At 39.8% G+C, this 19,851-nt stretch overlaps 1 protein-coding gene across 2 annotated transcripts in view; it reads right to left on the bottom strand.

The window, feature by feature from the left end:
* Positions 1-4,905: 4,905 nt before the first annotated feature.
* Positions 4,906-19,851, bottom strand: part of LOC127648840 (leucine-rich repeat and calponin homology domain-containing protein 4-like) — a 59,984-nt gene continuing 45,038 nt past the window's right edge. The window contains exons 11-18 of one of the 2 annotated variants that reach the window (XM_052133628.1): positions 19,472-19,549; positions 19,060-19,114; positions 18,884-18,947; positions 17,538-17,630; positions 17,330-17,427; positions 17,075-17,212; positions 16,815-16,892; positions 4,906-6,566 (exon numbers count right to left, since the gene is read on the bottom strand). In XM_052133628.1, coding sequence (XP_051989588.1) covers positions 6,393-6,566; positions 16,815-16,892; positions 17,075-17,212; positions 17,330-17,427; positions 17,538-17,630; positions 18,884-18,947; positions 19,060-19,114; positions 19,472-19,549 — 778 coding nt within the window. In that variant the 3' untranslated portion in view covers positions 4,906-6,392. Of the gene's footprint in view, positions 6,567-11,287; positions 14,158-16,814; positions 16,893-17,074; positions 17,213-17,329; positions 17,428-17,537; positions 17,631-18,883; positions 18,948-19,059; positions 19,115-19,471; positions 19,550-19,851 lie in introns of those variants that run through there. The other variant, XM_052133620.1, reaches the window with a different exon arrangement.

The following is a 19,851-nucleotide window of genomic DNA, read 5'->3' as shown; positions in this document are numbered from 1 at the left end:
GGGATATGCAAATGGGTGTTAAGCACAATAAAACAGGGCTATTTGCTACAGTTCGATCGCGGCCCTCCCGCTTCAGGGCGTGCTCGAAACTACTGTGAACACGGAAGCAGCCTGCATGCTTCGCTCAGAAATAGCAAACCTTCTGTGCAAAAGGGCCATAGAGAGAGTGCCGCCTTCACTGAGCGAGTCGGGGTTTTACAGCCGTTATTTTCTTGTCCCCAAGAAAGACGGCGGCCTCAGACCAATATTAGATCTCAGGGTTTTGAACAAGGTGCTTGCAAAAGACCGTTCAAAATGCTTACAATCAGGAAACTCCTCGCGCATGTGCACCAGGGGACTGGTTTATTTCTCTCGATCTGAAAGATGCCTATTTTCAGATTCAGATAAATCCCCGTCACAGGCCATTCTTGAGATTCGCCTCGATGGTCAGGTTTATCAATACACCGTCCTTCCGTTCGGCCTGTCCTTAGCACCCGTACTTTCACGAAGTGCATGGATGCGGCGCTCGCACCCCTGCGGAGTCAGGGCTTGCGAATTCTGAACTATTTGGACGATTGGCTGATTTTGGCATAGTCACATACGGAGCTTCTGTCTCACAGGACAGTTCTCCTCAGTCATCTGAACAGTCTGGGTCTTGCAGTCAATTGGACCAAGAGCTCACTACAGCCCAGTCAGGCAATTTCCTTCCTTGGAATAGAACTAGACTCTGTGGCAATGACGGCTCGCTTATCTACACGACTAGCCGCGTCTTTTCAGATGAACAGCCTCACGCCTCTGAAAAAATTTCAGAGAGTGTTAGGTTACATGGCCTCAGCCACAGCAGTACTTCAGCTGGGTTTACTGTGCATGCACCCGCTTCAGCATTGGCTAAACACCCGCGCGTCTCGCCGGGCGTGGGCCACAGGCCGCCAGCCGATCAGAGTGACTCAGACCTGTATATCAGCTCTGCAGCCTTGGACGGTGGCCGAATAATATCAGCGGGGAGTGACGATGGGAGCTGTATCTCGCCGAAAAGTCATCTCGACAGACGCGTCCAACACGGGTTGGGGCGCGGTCTGCGAGGGCTCGCCGGTTTTCGGCCTATGGTCAGTTCAGGAAAAGCTCCTTCACATAAATTGTCTGGAAATGATAGCGGTCGAGTACGCAGCTGTGCGCTTCCTCCCGGTCATTCAGGGTCACCACGTCCTGGTCCGTTCGGACAACAGATCTGTGGTATCCTATCTAAACCGTCAGGGCGGTGTCAGATCCAGGAACCTCTTCCATCTGACAAAACGCATACTAAGTTGGTCCCAGGGCCACCTGCGCTCGCTGAGGGCGACGCGCGTGCCAGGCCACCTGAACGACGGCCCAGACAGACTGTCCAGAGACAATGTTCCCCCAGGGGAATGGTCCCTGCACGCTCAAACAGTCCAGAAATTATGGCAAATATTCGGCAGAGCAGAGATAGACCTCTTCGCGTCAGAAGAGAACTCTCACTGCCCAGTATTTTTCTCGAAAAGCGAGGACGCGCTGGCCCAGGACTGGCCCAACCGCCCGCTTTACACCTTCCCTCCCGTCTCGCTATTGCCACAGGTAATGCAGAGGATCAGGGAAACGCATCACTTGGTGCTCCTCATAGCCCCGCGCTGGGAGAATCAGACATGGTTCCCGGAGCTTACGCAGCTGTCACTGACAGCCCCGTGGCCCATCCCAGTGAGAGCAGATCTCAAGCTCGCAGCACGATCTGGCATCCCCACCCAGAGCGCTGGGCGCTGCACGCGTGGGTGATCAACGACTACCCGTCGCTTTGCCAGAAGGAGTAATGAACACTATCATACACGCTAGAGCCCCTTCCACGAGAAGACTCTATGCGTCCAAATGGTCGGTGTTTTCAAAATGGTGCACCGACAGAGACCTGGACCCACGGACATGTGGGGTGTCGTCACTGCTCGTGTTTTTACAAGAGCTGTTGGATAAGGGCAGATCCCCATCCACGCTCAAAGTGTACGTGGCGGCCGTCGCGGCGTTCGCCGAACCCCTGCACGGCCAGTCACGGGGAAAAACGAGCTGGTCATCCGCTTCCTCAGGGGAGCTAGAAGGATGAACCCCGCGCCCCCATCGGTTCCTATCTGGGATCTTTCTGTAGTTCTCGAGCTATGAAAGCCCCCTTTCGAACTGCTTGAATCCGTGGATTTGAAATACCTTTCACTCAAAACCGTTTTTCTGACTGCCCTGTCATCAGTTAAACGTGTGGGAGACCTTCACGCGCTGTCTGTCAGCGCTGCGTGTATGGAGTTTGGACCAAGTGACTCCAAGGTCATTTTAAAGCCTAGACACGGCTATGTCCCCAAGGTGATCGGTACTCCTTTCAGAGCACAGATTATTTCCCTATCGGCTCTGCCAGCATCCGATAGCGAACGCGACACAAATCTCCTTTGCCCAGTCAGAGCACTGAGATTGTATACTGCGCGCTCAGACACGCTGAGCAGCTTTTCGTTTCGTTCGGAGGGCACACCAAGGGTCTCGCCACCTCGAAACAGACACTGTCTAGATGGATAGTGGACGCTATTGCTGCCGCGTACGCGTCGAAAGACCTGCCATGCCCGTTAGGCATTAGGGCTCACTCCACCAGAGGCATGGCCTCCTCGTGGGCATGGTCCAGCGGGATTTCCATTCAGGACATATGTGTGGCAGCGGGCTGGGCTTCCCCCTCCACCTTTGTCAGATTTTACAATCTGGAAGTGCCCGCTCTGCAGGCAAAACTACTAGCGGTTTAATACGCTACAGCTACACTATGTGCTTATGTATCACACACACACTGACCCGCACTCTTGCCGGCCAAATATTATTTCCCCACTCACAAGGGCTCCCCCGGGTCACCCCACCCCCCCTGGGGCTCATGCAGTGGATGTTTGGCGCGCACGGCGTTGACAATGGGTTCCCGTAGCGTTAGCTAGCTTACGCAATACGAGAGAACCTCTCGTAAGAGAACGTCTCGGTTACCTACGTAACCTCGGTTCTCTCTAGATGAGGGAACGCAGTATTGCGTAGCTGGCCGTGCTTCGCGCCACGCAGCGATTTTCGCTTCATTCAATGAAAACCAGGGTTCCAGCCTACGAACTGCGCTTATATGCACCCTAGCCACGCCCATTCTGGCGGGCTTTGGGACAGTGAGCGCTGGCGCTCTCATTGGGCGCAAGTTCACGCAAGTTCGTCTATAGGCTGCAGCAGTTGCCGCAGAGCAATCAATGAGCTCGCTAGCTAGCCCGCTCAAGGTCTGCAGTTGCTGCACTGCGCTGACAAATTATACAAAATTAAGGATAATTTTTTGGCTTCAATATCTCAGAAAAGATTAATCTTTCCCATAGCGTAAGCTAGCTTACGCAATACTCGTTCCCTCATCTAGAGAGAACCGAGGTTACGTAGGTAACCGAGACGTTTTCTTTGAAAGGTTTCCTTGTGAGATTCTCATGAGATCCTCATCCAAGTCCTTGTGATTTAACCCTATAAAATATTCACAATACCTAGTCTTGCTAGATAATTCTGAAAATGACTCTATAACCTGTGATCAATTTTATAACTGACAAATTAATGATTATAGCCTCTTTTTTTTTATTCTAAAGCAGTGCAAATTCTTGGAGATGATAAAGTAGAACTAGAGAATCCCCTGATCTTAGAACTTAATTCAGCTCTTTCTAGTATGCATAATTCTAGGACCTGATGGTTTTACAGTACAATTAGTCAAAATGTTTAAGGATAAATTGATTCCCATTTTATTAGCAATTTGAGGAATCATTTCTTACAGAATGTGTCCCAAAGACATTTGACCAAGCAGCAATTTCTGTTTTACTGAAGAAGGGGGAAACCCTCTTAATTGTGGATCGTTTGTCCCATATCCTTGCTTAATGTGGATTGCATAATATAAGCAAAAGTTTTAGCCCAAAGGTTAGAGAATGTTTAACCTTCTATTATAACATCTGATCAGACCGGATTCATAAATAATTTATTTTCTTTTTTAATATTCGCAGAGTGTTTGATATTATTTACTCCCCTGATACAAACAAGAATATACCAGAAGCTATAATATCCCTTGATGCTGAAAAAGCTTTTAACAGAGTTGAGTGGAACAATCTTTTCAGCTGCCTAGAGAGATTTGGGGTGGCCCCAAAGTTTTTTATCATGGAAAAAATTCTGTACGCTTTTCCCTCTTCATCCGTCATTACTAATGACCTTATATCAGTTTTCTTCACATTGCAAAGGGGAACTAGACAGGGATGCCCCATGTCTCCCATATTTTTCTCAATTGAACCTTTAGCTATTTTGCTGATCAACAGCAGTTATCTAATGGAATTATTAGAGGGGAAGAGAACATAATTTATCATTGGAAGCGGATGATCTGCTTCTGTATATCTCAGATCTACATAACTCTCTTCCTCATGTCATGGCCATGCTTCATCGCTTCAGTAATCTCTCAGGATATAAACTTAACCTCTCAGAGTGAGCTATTTCCTATAAATCAAGCTGCTAAACGTTCCTCCTCCTCTGCTTATCCATTTAAATTAGCCTCAGACCATTTTACACATCTCTGTGTAGTTGTACCAAGAAATATCTCTGAACTGTTCAAACAAAAATGTTCTCCCCTTTTAGACCATGCAAAGCCAGCCCTTGAAAAATGGACTAGACTTCCCATCTCCTTGGCTGGAAAGATCAATATAATAAAGATGAACACTCTTCCTAAATTTCTATATCAATTTCAAACTATATATACATATATATTCAAACAACTATATATATATATATATATATATATATATATATATATATATATATATATATATATATATATATATATATATAAATCCCTTTGTTTATTTCAATAAGATAATGTAATCTTTTCTTTGGAATAAGTAACCCCCAAGAATATGGTTCTGTTTTTTACAAAATCCCAAGGAGCTAGGAGGGATGGCTCTTCCACACTTACAATGCATATTGGTGAATTTCACATGAAACAAATAATTTACCGGATTGGATCCATACTGAATCCACAGCTTGTTTGTTCTTCTATTCTCACCCTTACCGTTGGTCATTAACTCATCCACTACACCCTATACTATGGAATTCTGTTCAGATCTGGGTCCAAGTTCATAAATATTTGGATGGCAGAGAGGTTCTATCTGTGCACCAATTGCTAGAAACTATCAGTTTGCGCAGCCTCTTAATGATATTCTTAAATGTATTCTTACTTTGGCAACAAAAAGGCACTCTATCATTCAAAGATCTTTTTGTTGATGGGAACTTTATTTCATTTGCACAATTAGAATTTCTATTCATACCAAAGACCCATTTTTTAAGATATTTACAGGTCTGGGATTTTGTGTGAAAGAATTTCTGCTCTTTTCCCTACCTTCCTGTATTCAATTGACCAGCTTTTTCCTGATAATCCAGCTCAGAAAGGTACCATCTCTGGTCTGTATATAAAACTAGCATCTTTATTATCAGCCCCTACCAACAAACAGAGACACTCTTGGTAATTAGATCTTAATATATGCTGGACTGACAAAGAATGGCATGAGGCTGTATATAGGGTTCATGGGTCTTCCATTTGTGCCAGACATAGACTGCACCTTTCTAAGGCCAGGTTGGCAAAGATATATCCTTCTATTGACCCCACATGTACACGATGAAAGCGGTCTCCTGTACACTATGTTTTAGTTTTGTCCCAAACTGCTTAATTTCTCATCACTGATCTTTGAGACATAATCTGAAGTTTTTAATAAAAATATAAATCCAAGCCCTCTTACAGCCATTTTAGGTGCTGTTGATGAGCAGATCCCTCTTCCAAAAAGGGATACCGATTGTATTGCTTTTACTTCTCTGTTGGCGAGGAGATTGATTTTGCTCAACTGGAAGCAGGCTTCCCCTCCTTCCTTTTAAGCAATGGGCTAGAGATGTTCAGCAGTTCTTAAGTCTGGAGAAGATAAGACTGAATTTGAGGGGTGCCAGCATCAAGTTTGCTGTCATGTGGCAACCTTTCATAAGTTTTCTTCAAAAGCACTTATAGTTGAATTAGGTTTAGTCGATAGTGATTCCTGATTTTGGATAATATTTATATACATGTTTTTGTTTTTTACAGTATTGTATGTTGCTTCTTTTTGTGTGTTTTTTGTTTTTGTCTCTTGTTTGTATATGATTTTACTGTCTTCTATGTTATTGTGTACTGTTGATTGTTGCATAAATAAAAATTTTTTTTTAAAAAAAACCTCTGTACATGCATTTGTAACAGGTGATATGGAATATCATTTATACTTTAGGTAGCCTGATAATACATGATGGTATCAAATCATAATTTCTAACATTTGAAAAACTTTCTTCATCTCTGTATGAAATGTGCAGCAAATATTCATTTGATAATACTAGGAGGTGGCATCTTGATTGTAAGTCATGGATTGGAGGGGCATCCCTGAGGGGTCTTGACGGGACGACCGACGGGAACCTGACGTAGGTATCTCCAACAGTGCCTGAACAGTCTGAGCGATGCGTGTGAGCCCCTCTTCCTCCAAAATCAGCTGGGGTGGACATATCGTGTCCTAATGGGGTTTGGGGGGGGGGGGGGAGACACATGCCAATATTAGTTTGTTTACCAAAAGTATACAGAAATAATCAATAAGCAGTACGCAATAAAAACATCTCGGCATATCAAACCACCTACCAGAACAAATGTTAGACCCTGAAAATCTGCAAATATAGGTTTCTGCATGAGAATGCTATTTTCACACAGGGTAAAGTGTACTCTAAATAAACAAACAAGACACTAGACCTTAATATGAAATGCTTTCCATGCACATAAGGAGCCACATGAGTCATGCAAACACTAACAAAGATTTAAAGAAGAACCCATCTGTCATCCCATATCCCTTCAAGGACACGAAACATGTAAGATATCCAGGCACAGGTACAGAAATGAATGCATGTACACAGAGTAGCAATAAGAGGCTGAATGCCACTAGAGACAGCACTTCGGCTGAGACAAATTGGCCATGTTCGGATTGGAAAACTACCTTACTAAACTGTTTGTAAAGTGTTACCTTCTGTTATGTACTGCACATGTTGGCTAATGTAGTAGGTCATCTGAGTTTTCTTTGCACACAGAAAATGTTCATACTGTGCACTGCATACATACTGTATACTGCAGAATTTTGTAAGAATAGTACAGTAGTATGGTATTCTGAACATGTAGTCTTTGTGAACACAGCTTTTGCTCTCAGTCACACCAAAACATCAGCTCAGACACAGGAAGAGCAAGCAAAGCATGCATAGCAGCACAGCACTTGATCACACGATGCATTCCCTTGAATTGCCAACTATATTGTAAAGCAACAGTGTTTATTAAGGCACTGCCTCTCAGAGAAGAAGCCATTCCATTCTAGCACTTTACAGAGAGGAAGTAATTGTATCTAACGGTGAAGTACTCAGTGTTGAGCATAAGAAGCAAACACTTCACCCCATTGAAAATCCATTATGCATTCCAATTTTTGAGTTCAGTCCACCCAAACAATAAGTATAGATTATGGGTGTCGTATATTTTAAAATATGTTATTCTCAAAGACTAGATAGCACACATTAATATCAAGTTCAACTCGAGTTCATTGCTGTAACATAATAAAAGCAATGTGTAAAAGCATGATGCATTTAACAAAGAAAGTTTCCTGCACATGAACACAAAGTACAAAAAGAAAAATCAGCCTAACAGTCCATTAATAAATAAAAATAATAAACAGAAAACAACTGAACATAAATAGTTGCCCTCTTTCTTTGACACGGTTTAGCTCTGAAAGAACCAACTCTCTGCACATAATTGCTTGATTAGAGTATAACTGATCTGTGCACAGCTGAGATGCTTCTTATAATTACACAATAAAATCACCTCGGATAGCATCCTAATTAGTGCATTTACACATATAACACTGGCAAAGGTTATAAAACACATCTAAGTTGAGTTTGCTCAAAACAATGACATTTGTATATTTTTCAAGGAATATTTCTCCCAAAAATGAAAATTCTGTCCTAATTTACTCCTTTCAAACCTGAATGACTTTAAGCAGAACAAAAAAGGTTTTCATGGTTTGACTTTCAATACAATTGCAATGATAGTGACTTATTTTAAAGCTTAAAAATAAATAAATGATAAAAGTAAACCAAAAGTAGTCCATGCAAATCGTGCCCCATATTCCAAGTCTTCTAAAGACACATGATAGGTTTTTGTGAGAAACAACCTGAAATTTAAGTCATTTTAAAAAATCTGGACATCTGGATTTCATGAGCATAATGATCCTTTTGGGTCCTTTTTAAAAGAAAACACTGCAATACAAGTAAAAATCAGTCAACAACATTCCTGGCATAATGTTGATTACCCCAATATATATACACACACACACTTAATTTTTTGTTTTTTTTTACTCCTCCCTCTATTAGTGAGGCACTTACTAACTAATGGAAGTAAATTGGACCAATCAGTAAACACAAAATACTCACTGTTTCAAAAATATATCCACTAGATGTAAACAATATGAGAGTTAACATAATTTTAGTGTTATAAAATTGTTTACTACTAATCTTCTCTATGAAAAATTATATAGAATTGTACAACTTTGTTGCCATGACAACATAAACCCTAAAATATTATTTAACCAATTTTACAGCTCAAATAATACATGTGCCACACTGTAACCTTTTTCTTTTTTTTTTTTGTGGTAATCAACATTATGCCACAAATGCTGTCGATTGAGCTTGACTTGTATTGAACCCGGAATATTCCTTTAAGCTTTACAATAATGTGAGGCACAATTCATTACCATTGCATTGACAAGATGGACGAAGATATTCATTAAAACATCACATTTTCCACATAAGAAATTAAGTGATCTGTTCCTATAAATGTGTCTTAAGTGTCTAATATATTTTGGGACCACTGTTATGTGACAGGCCTATTGAATTCCTCCAACTGAAGAGCCACTTTGCAGTAGAGTTCAGTGCTTTGGTCTGATGAAACCAAAATGGAACTGTTGTGTGTAAATGCCAAGCACTCTGATTGGCACAATTTTGCAAAGAAGATTGAGCAAAAATTCTTTTGTCAATATTTTGAACACTGATAGAGACCTACCCACCGAGACTAATAGCTTGCTGCCAAAAGTGGTAGAATTAACTTGGGAAGGTGACTACTCATGCATCAAATTATTTCCATTGTTTAATTGATTTAGTAAAATGTCTGGACTTTATTTAACCTGTGACATCATGGAGTACTTTGCAGTACCAAGTGGCAAACTAAACTCAGCAAAAAAGAAACATCCCTTTTTCAAGACAATGTAGTTTAAAAATAATTTCGTTAAACTCCAAATAACTTTACAGATTTTTATTGTAAAGGGTTTAAACAATGTTTTCCATGCTTGTTCAATAAAACAAACATGTGGAACTGTCGTTAGGACACTAACAGCTTACGGACGGTAGGCAATTAAGGTCAGTTATAAAAACTCAGGACACTAAAGAGACCTTTCTACTGACTCTAAAAAACACCAAGGGCTCAGGGTCCCTGCTCATGTGCGTGAACGTGCCTTAGGCATGCTGCATGGAGGCAGGAGAACTGCAGATGTGGCCAGGGCAATAAATTGCAATGTCTGTACTGTGAGATGCCTAAAACAGCGCTACAGTGAGACAGGAAGGACAGCTGATCATCCTTCCCGTGGCAGACTACGTGTAACAACACCTGCACAGGATCGTTACATCTGAATATCACACCTGCAGGACAGGTACAGGATGGCAACAACAACTGCCCGAGTTACACCATGTATGCACAATCCCTCCATCATGACATCTACAATGTCGCCTATGGACATAAACCCACCTTCACTGGACCAGACAGGACTGGCAAAAAGTGCTCCTCACTGACGAGTCGCTGTTTTGTCTCACCAGGGGTGATGGTTGGACTCACGTTTATCATCAAAGGAATGAGCGTTACACCGAGGCCTGTACTCTGGAGCAGGATTGATTTGGAGGTGGATGGTCCTTCACGGTCTGGGGCGGTGTGTCACAGCATCATCGTACTGAGCTTGTTGTCACTGCAGACAATCTCAATGACCTTCCAGCATGACAATGCCACCAGCCATACTGCTCGTTCTATGCGTGATTTCCTGCAAGACAGGAATGTCTGTGTTCTACCATGGCCAGATCTCAATCCCATTGAGCTCGTCAGGGACCTGTTGAATCGGAGAGTGAGGGCTAGGGCCATTCCCCCCAGAAATGTCCGGGAACTTGCAAGTGCCTTGGTGGAAGAGTGGGGTAACATCTCGCATCAAGAACTGGCAAATCTGGTGCAGTCCATGAGGAGGAGATGCACTGCAGTACTTAATGCAGCTGGTGGCCACACCAGAGACTGACTTTTACTTTTTATTTTGACCCCCCTTTGTTCATGATTTTATTTCTGTTAGTCACATGTCTGTGAAACTTGTTCAGTTTGTGTTTTAGTTGTTGAATCTTTTGTTCATACAAATATTTACACATGTTAAGTTTGCAGAAAATAAAAGCAGTTGAAAGTGAGAGGGTGTTTCTATTTTTGCTGAGTTTATTTTCAATAAAAAAAAATAAAAAACAAAAACATGATTTCATGATAGAATGCAGTAAAATGCTCATGTGGTGAATACTATTTGTAGGAACTGAATATACAATATGTGTGCTTAAACATACTTGCATAGCCAATATAAACAAACAGTGGAGTCCAAAATCTAAATCCAATAGTGAAAATGCATCTTCAGAACAAATCAGAATAACAATTTGTGTGAAAAGCTTACATAAAAATCTGAATTTATTGTTTATTAAATGATAAGCTTTTATGACAGCATGCACTAGGGCTGGCATGCCATTGGTGGCAAACCTGATGATCCATGTTATCACAGCATGATTTAAATATGTTCCAATGAGTATCTTGTGTGCTTTAATAGAAGCAATGAAATCTGACCTTTTGTACAAAGGAGTCGTCAACACGGTCAGTGTCACAAGTACTCAAATTGCAGAATCTTAAATATGTTTTCAATTTATGTGCTTTCTTTCTCTCTTTTCCCCAATCCATACAATCAACACTTACCTTTTGGTAAAGGGTAGAGAATAGCTGGACTCGCAAGCTACAGAGATGAGATGACGTGAGGATTTCATCCTCAGTGGAGAGACAAAGAACTAAAGCAGAATTAATCATGAGCGAGAGCAACAGTCATAACCATTTGACAAAAGCACATGTAAAGCAGCAGACAACACATATAAATCAGTGTATCCTTTTTATATATATAATTTCTTTACAGACAAAAAAAAAATCTTCATTTCAATATAAACTTATTAACTTCTTAAATACACAGTATTTTATAAATATTACAAAATACATTGCATTAGATTACATTAGGTAACATGTGGAAGGAAACATTCATATAGTTCTAGTGCTCACTAAACTGTCAAGAGTTTAATTTAGAATATGTATCAGAAAATTGGTAGAATTATTAGTTGCCACCTGTGAAAGCCAACATCTTATTTCATATTGCAGAGGGGTCTTGAAGTTGGACAGAGTCCCGCTAAGCTATGATCTATTATGTCCATTATCAGAATGGAGATTTAAAATGAAATGTCTATTATGATTAGCTTTAGTACTGACAGCGTACATTGTACCATACCAACTTACAAGCACCTGAACAAACTCCCTTAGAGGGATAATTCACACTCAAATGAACGTCCTGTCATAATTTTCTCACCTTCGTGTTGTTCCAAACCCATATGCGGAACACAAAAGGAGTTGCAGAATGACAGTCTCAGTCACCATTCACTTTCACTGTATAGAAAAAGATGCAATGAAAGTGGCATTCTGCCTAACATCTCCTTTTGTTCAATAGAAGAACGTAATATATTGTTGGTTTGGAACAACATGAGGGACAGCAAACGAAGCCAGAATTTTCATTTTTAGGTGAACTATCCCATTAAAATGTTTAAGACATCCTAGGGTGATGGATTGTGTGTCTGTAACATAACCAGTCATGGCACATCCGCTCACCTACCCTCATTTCCCAGTCTCTCTCTCTCTCTCTCTCTCTCTCTCTCTCTCTCTCTCTCTCTCTCTCTCTCTCTCTCACACACCTCTTATCGTTCTCTCCATATGAGAGGCGGCTCGTTAGTAAACCGTCTGCAAAGCTCCTAAATCACATTAAGTAGGCACGGAATACAAAAGCAACATCAACATACAGCACTGGGAAAGCTGGGTGCCATGGCACATTTCAGGACCATAAAACCACTATGGCCACATTTAGAATCTGGACACGGCAGCAGAAGAGGGTTGTAGAAAACCATGACTCACAACAGTCTCATGATTAGTTAAAGAAATTGCGTAATTTGTAATTTGGCAGTGTCTGCTTATTCACATTGCGCTCACACTAATAGTAGAACTGTGTGGATTTAAAAGACAACACAACTGTCCTCGTTTTTGTTAGTGCCCAATCAAAGTGTTGCTAATTGTTTCCAGCTCAAAATGACCATGCATGCAATTGTATTACCCAATTAATCTGGCCAATTGAAACATCAATAACTGAATAAATGCAAGTAGTCCATATTAGGAATGCGCTCAGTGGCACCACGTTTCCACTAATACAGCTTGAGCTTATCATAGAACAGCAAACATAAATAAAACAATAAATTAATCTTGAACTGTTTACATACATAAATTAAGTTGCTCTCAAGAAGACCAAAACAAACAAAAAACTGTAACACAGTTCAAAACACAGCTTTGAATCATATAAGTACCATTAAAAAGTGTTGGAGCAGTTAGTTTTTATAACAGCACTGCCCTCTGGTGGTCACAGGCAAGACAAGAAATAAAAGATAAAGTGGAAAAACAACGAAGAACAATGACTTCCATCCGTTAGATATGGAAAACATGTGGATTAAACCAAATTAATTTCATAAGTACCATCACCACACTGTCAACATATTCCCAGATGCTACAAGCTCAATTGTGTGCTGCTGTGATAACGAATGGAAATGCTACCTAGAGACTGGTGTGAACCTGTGACCTTATATGAACTTTCTCCTGTGGAGGCACTTCAGATTATCACCTTTCAGAGCAAATACAAGCGATTTAAAGCCCTTTAAGAAAAAAGACATTCTCAAGGGAGAAAAATGGGGTGGGGAGGGGGTTAAAATTCTGAAGATAAAAACGAAGACTTAAAAAGACATATAAACTATCCTGGAATCAACAGTGATGCTAAGGCAGTTTGGAAGCCCTTCATAAAGTGGTAACCATATCTACATCTATACAAATTTCACATCTTTTGTAGAAAATCAAGTCTGTGGTCACCATCAGACTATTTATAAGCTATTCTATGGAGGGAAGTATTCCATCAAGAAACCTTAACAGCATCAGATATTCTATGTAACAGTGTTTCAGTGATATTTCACCAATTTTAGAAACATCAGGCTCCTAAAACCAACAACTACCATCATATCTCCCAAACTAAGATCTGTGGGGCACGTAAGTGTTTTTGGATAATCTCAAATTAATTATTGGTCAGGAGTTTGCTCTGATATGCCACTTTTGGCTAATATTCAAGAGCTATGTGCAGGCTGTGACTTTGCTCTGACTGTATGAAGTGCATGTGAAGATTATTTTGGGTTAGTTCATGGAACATGCTGCTCTTTATCCATATAATGAAAGTGAAGGGGGCTGAGGCTAACATTCTGTCTAACATCTCCTTTTGTGTTCCACTGAAGAAAGGAAGTCATATGGGTTTGAAAAAACAGTGGATGATTATTAATTTTTCAGGGGGATACTCCCTTAAGGTGTATGGGAAGGTTTTTTCAACTGTGTGTGTGAGACTGTAAACAGTAGAGAGAAGATATAAAGACTAAACTCTCACACACGCACATACGCATTTATGCTATAAGGTGACAGTATAACAGATAGAGCAAAGCCATAAGAAGGGAGTAGAAGAGCATGAAGCCGGTGGAGGTGATAGCAGGAGAGACAGAGGGAGAGGTGCTGTTCTCATCTTCTATCACCTCGTCCTCTCCTCCTGCTTTCGCCAGGAGTGCCTTCACACAGCGCTGCACTGCAGGTAGCTTACTGCACAGGATATCAGACGCTAAACACAACTCCATCTGAGAAAGACAGAGACAGACAAAGAGGAAAGAGGACAATGCAGAGAGGACAAGTAAAGACGGTTGGACACCACGCTGAACAAAGAGCAAGACATTGCAGCAGGTTCATTTAGGGTAAAAATAACAGAAAACAATGAGCACAAAAAAAGCTAATTTAGCTTGAAGCATACAATCACTTTCGAAAAACAACAAAGTATTAACTAGGCATGGGAATCGTAATGAACTTAATGATTCTGGGGCTGGATTCACATAACATTCTTAAAGGAATATTCCGGATTCCATTTAAGTTCAATAGACTGCATTTGTGGCATAATGTTGATTACCTCGAAACATTTTTCAAGGTTGCAGTGAGGACCTTATTAAACCATAGAGCCAGCAGAACTTAGGCAATAGCCCTCCATTAAGCTTAACAACAAGCAAGCTAATCAGACATTGGCTCAAAATAGCGTCGTGCAGGGTTGTAAATGCCCCCAAAATTCAATATTTGAGTTGTTTTTTATATTGATAACATAACATAGTCAATCGACTTTTTCCCTGATAACAGCAGAAAGAAATACCCTGTCATTTTTGGTCATACAGATAAGAGTAAGACATCATTCGGAACTATAAAAGGGTTTACTTTTATTTGTGTGCACTCACAATAACAGCAAAACGTTGTGGAAAATAAAGAAATCATACAGGATGCGCTTTCTGCCTTCTCGGTCTCCGTGAACTTGTCTGGAGCGCGTCATGAAAATGAACCAAAACTTAGCGTATACTTCCCTCGCAGACATGAGAAATATGTCTATAGAAAGCTTGAATTGTCTACTGTTAAATGAACCAATTTAAATCAAATACAAGTATTCTATGATTGTGTAATCCGTATGAAACCAACAAGAGGTCTTTCCCTTTTGAGCTCATTATCGAAGACTCGCTGTGAATTTACTTCAGAAGAAGTGCGTGATCTGATCTTTCGTCCCACAAGATTTCATTTTGTGAGCAAAAAATTTAGTCTACAAAATCTATTATCTGTTTCATGGCCTTCTGTGAATTAATAATTACTAACCACGCACAATCTTGGTTTTCTCAAAAATGCAAACAGTTTATTTATTAATTTTGTTAATTAGTCATGCTTGACGTGATGACTACAATCAAGTCAACTGTAATTTATGGGATTTGGAACCAAGGTAGCCTCCAACTCCAAACAAGTGATCTGATGGTTTTACTGAACCTAAGAACTACATACGTTTGTAAATGCCACAATAAACTAGAAACATAATTACATAAGAGGTTAATCAAGTTTTCTGTTTGTTAACTATAAATGAACACATTAGCTGTTATATCGTATATTAATTTAGTATACTTTTAGCTTTTTTAATTAAATATGCTATAAGTTGATAATTGTCATTTTCTTCAATCGTCTAATTATTAGAACACCTAAAATATATTGCTTGTAAGTGTTTGCTTCAGCCAGTAGAAGGCATGGTACAAGTGTATGACTGCGCATGATCAGCATGGTACCACCTCTGCCTCATTTTGAGCCAGGAAAAACCCTGAATTATGTGAGAAGAAATAAATAATAGAACAGCTGAAATCCTGGACACGTTGGTGTTTATTTTGTCATTAATGAACGTCTGTCTGCTCATTATGCAACTTATTACAACACTACTTGCCAAATAAACAAATAAATGCACATGCACATTGATTTGAGTTGAAATTATTGTATTACCTTACTTGTCGAGATTGCACATCCAAGAAGTAGTAAAGATGGCTCAGATACCCAGATGAACGGTCAGATACATAGATATGCGGTTGTTACTGAGCAATATCAGGCCGCTAGGTGGCGCCATTGACCAATCAGAATCAAGTATTCCACAGAGCCGTGTAATAAAGTTGTTTTAACTGTCGCTTACAGGGATAACGGAGTTTACGATGTTATGTCGTCATGTCAACAAAGTTGTAAAATTGGATATAACTTCAAACAAAAAAGTTTAGTAAGGCATTTTATCACATTAAACTCATGTTAACATGCATAATGTTTAACTTTTGAAACAGCAAGTATTTTAACATTTATGAATTGGTCCCATTCACTTCATTTGTAAGTGCCTCACTGTAACACAGATTATTTATTTTTTAAGAAAAGGAGGTACAAGTCGAAATAATTTTTGTGGTAATCAACATTATGCCACAAATTTGCTTTTATTGAGCTTAACTTGTATTGAACCTGGAATATTCCTTTAAGAATCTATATTTGTCTTATTTTCTAACTTAAGAAAAAAGTTACGAATATTTTAATTCCCAAAAAATTCTTCATGAACTGCACATAGGAATATTCTTCCACACTTATAATTTATTCTAAAAATTTTCTTTTCGTGAATCGGGGCCCTGGTTCTGATTCACATTCCCTTTTTAAAAATTCTTCCAGTGCTTCAGATCCCTCAGGAGTTAAAGACAGAATCGTCTTTTTGACCAATTCATTAAAAGAACCACTTTGTAAGACACGTTAATTTCTGAATCAGACATTAATACTCGTGACATTAACACAGGAGCCATCACAATCAAGTCAACAAGTCAATGAAAAGATTTGTTCTCATTTACTAACAGCATGACTCAGAAAGACAAACAAAAAAAGAAGATAATAAAAGAAACAAAGATTAAAATAAGAGCATGTTGTTTACCTCAGGGACTCCTAGTCTACGACATGCAGCAATGAAGTTTTCAACATTGAGGCGACACTTGGCAGCACTCAGGTTTGGCTGATCAGATAGAATCAGAGAGACACACACACACACACACATTACAATATAACTTAGGAAGAGCTTATTAATAACTTGTATAAATCATCATCATACATCATGATCCATGTGTAGGACTTGTTTTATAAGGCATCAGATGAAGTTTTAGCCACAATGTGAACAAGATCCAAACATTTACTCACCACTGCAGGTGAGGGGATGTGAATGATTGACACAGAACGAGGTCGCACGTGATTGGCCAGCTGGCAGAGGACTGTGCCATTGGACAATGCCTCTCCCAGATCTTCAGGCAGAGTGATCTTCAGACGCGACTCCAGAGACTGAAAGAGAGAAAAATGACTGAAAAGTGAGATGAAGGGTAGACAAGGAGTAAAAATGAAGGAAGGGATGGTGAAACTAGATATGGAGAGGTAAATGAAAAAAGGAGGTTTCTTTACCTTTTGCAGTTGTAAGACCTCCACTCTCTCCTCGCGTGGGGATTTGAGAGTGGAGCGAGATTCGCTGCGGCCAGACTCAGCTAAACTGTTTCCTGACCCTGAGAGCAAGAGTGAAAAATTGAATTCAAACATACACAATTGTCCAAAATTAGATTATAAATCTTAAATGCACGTGCGTGCGTGCGTGCGTGCGTGTGCGTGTCTGTACCTGACTTGACGTTGCAGCGTGAGGTCGCACGGAATAAGAAGCTGTTGGGTTTGGGAGCAGAACCTGTGGGAGAGCAGGACTTCACAGTCGCATCTGGAAAGAAAAAGAAAAAAGATATTGAATTACGTCCAGAAAGAAAAACTATTATTCAAGACTTAATGTCCTAAGTAGACCTAAAGGCTCCAGGAAATGATTGGACAAAATGGTTGTCGCATTTCCTCCTGAAACAGGATGTAGGGGTGGAACATACTGAAGGGTCCATTTCTGTCAAATAGCCTTTAGTTGAAGATACATCGCCAAACCATGATTTGATAACTTGCCATTGATAGTTGGCAACAAGAGGTATTTATAATCTAGGATCAGGGGATGTTCTCATATTAGATTCGATTTTATTGGACAAACATTTGTATATTTTTACCCATTTTCCCAAAAGAGAAAGACCACACATTTGAAATGCATATTTTTCAAAGGTTTGTCAATTACCAGGTGGCTTTAAAGCTAGCAGACATGGACTAGAAGCAACAAAACTCAATTTTGTGTTTTTATTTTCCATTTATTTTTCATTTTATGGGTTCCTTAAAGGGATAGTTCACCTAAAAATGAAAATTGTCCAATCGTTTACTCACACCCATGCCAGATGTGTGTGACTTTCTTTCTTATGCAGAAGACAAATTAAGATTTTTATAAGAATAGCTCAGCTATGTAAAGCAAGTGAATGGTGACCAGAACTTTGAAACTCCAAAAATCACCTAAAGCATAAACATAATTGGGACTCTAGTGGGTAAATCCATGATTTAGAAATGATATGATAAGTGTGGGTGAGAAACAGATCACTATTTAAGTTCTGTACTTTACTATAAAGCTCCACCTTTGATCAGCACCGACCAGTAGGTGGCGATATGCATGAAGAATGCTAATGAAAAAAAAAAAAAAATTAAAGAAAAAAAAAAAAAAAGAGTAGAATTGTAGTGAAAGTAGACATTTATAGGATGATTTGTTTCTCGCCAACACATAACATATCACTTCAGAATGTGGATTTAACCACTGGAGTCATATGAATTATTTTTACGCTGACTTTGTGATTTTTGCAAATTCAAAGTTCTGGACAACATTCATTGTATAGACCTACAGAGCTGAGACATTCTTCTAAAAATCTTAATTTGTGTTCTGCAGAAGAAAGAAAGACACACATCTGGGATAGCATGAGGGTATGTAAATGAGAATTATCATTTCTTTAAAAGCTTTTAATTAAAAACATTTTCATTACTTAAATAAAAAAGTTTTCTTAAAACATTATGCAAGATAAAGGGCAGCTGAAATATATTTGAAGCTGGTTTGAAGAGTACCTGGGCGACTAATAGAGCGCTGCACTGACACAGGATGAGAAGACGAAGATACTTGATCTAGACTCTGAGGAAAAAAGTTTTTGAGAAAATAATTTTTATAATGTCTTTAAATAGTGAAATGAATAAGATGAAAACAGAATGAGGGAAAGAGAAAGCATAAAAATGTAGAGACTCACAGAACATCTCTGTTTTAAGCCATTGGGTGGAGAGCTGCTATCTGAGCTGTCACCACTAGAGGGAGACAGAGATGGACAATAAAGAGCGTAAAAAGCTAGAAAAATAAGTCGACTGCTTTGAGAGTTTCACCGAATACATGACAACACCACAACAATCCTGACACCAAACAATGAATGTTTTACAAAAAAAAAAAATTTCCCCAAGGTATTTTGGATTTGGCTGTTCATTCATGTATTCCACATATATATTTTGATCCCTTGAGTGCCACTACTTCAAAGGCAGATTGTACTTTCTGTTTGGTAAAGAGACTCAGATTACCACAAAACAATGTTAACTTCAGCACGCACACAGGCATGTGCATTCAATCAGAGAACACACAACGCATATGCAGACCATTAGCACCACTCTTACCCTGAAACACTTCCTGTTCCTCCGAGCTTGGCCGTCGTTGCCGAGTTACTTCCTGTTTTTACAGTGATCTTCTGCAAACTGTAAGAGATCAAACACTTATTAGTCAACAGCTTCATAATAAAAGAAGAGAAACACAGACTTTAAACCTACAGAGAGAGGCATTATGGGACAGCCCTTCTGATGATCTCTTTCTGGCTGTACTGTTTGTGACTGTATTTCACTTCATAACACAAACTCTAAATGTGCTTTAAGACAGTAATGAAGTCATGGCATGTGACAACAGGTAACCATTGTTTCCTTTACAACTGCAAGCCTTTGATTACGAAACATCACAGAGGTAATAAAAGAGGCCATTTTATGTACTTAAATGCCATTACATA

This window comes from Xyrauchen texanus, chromosome 1 (genome assembly GCF_025860055.1).
Source record: "Xyrauchen texanus isolate HMW12.3.18 chromosome 1, RBS_HiC_50CHRs, whole genome shotgun sequence".
NCBI lineage: Eukaryota > Metazoa > Chordata > Actinopteri > Cypriniformes > Catostomidae > Xyrauchen > Xyrauchen texanus.
The sequence above is the reverse complement of the archived record's forward strand: the minus strand, read 5'-3'. Positions and strand labels throughout refer to the sequence as shown.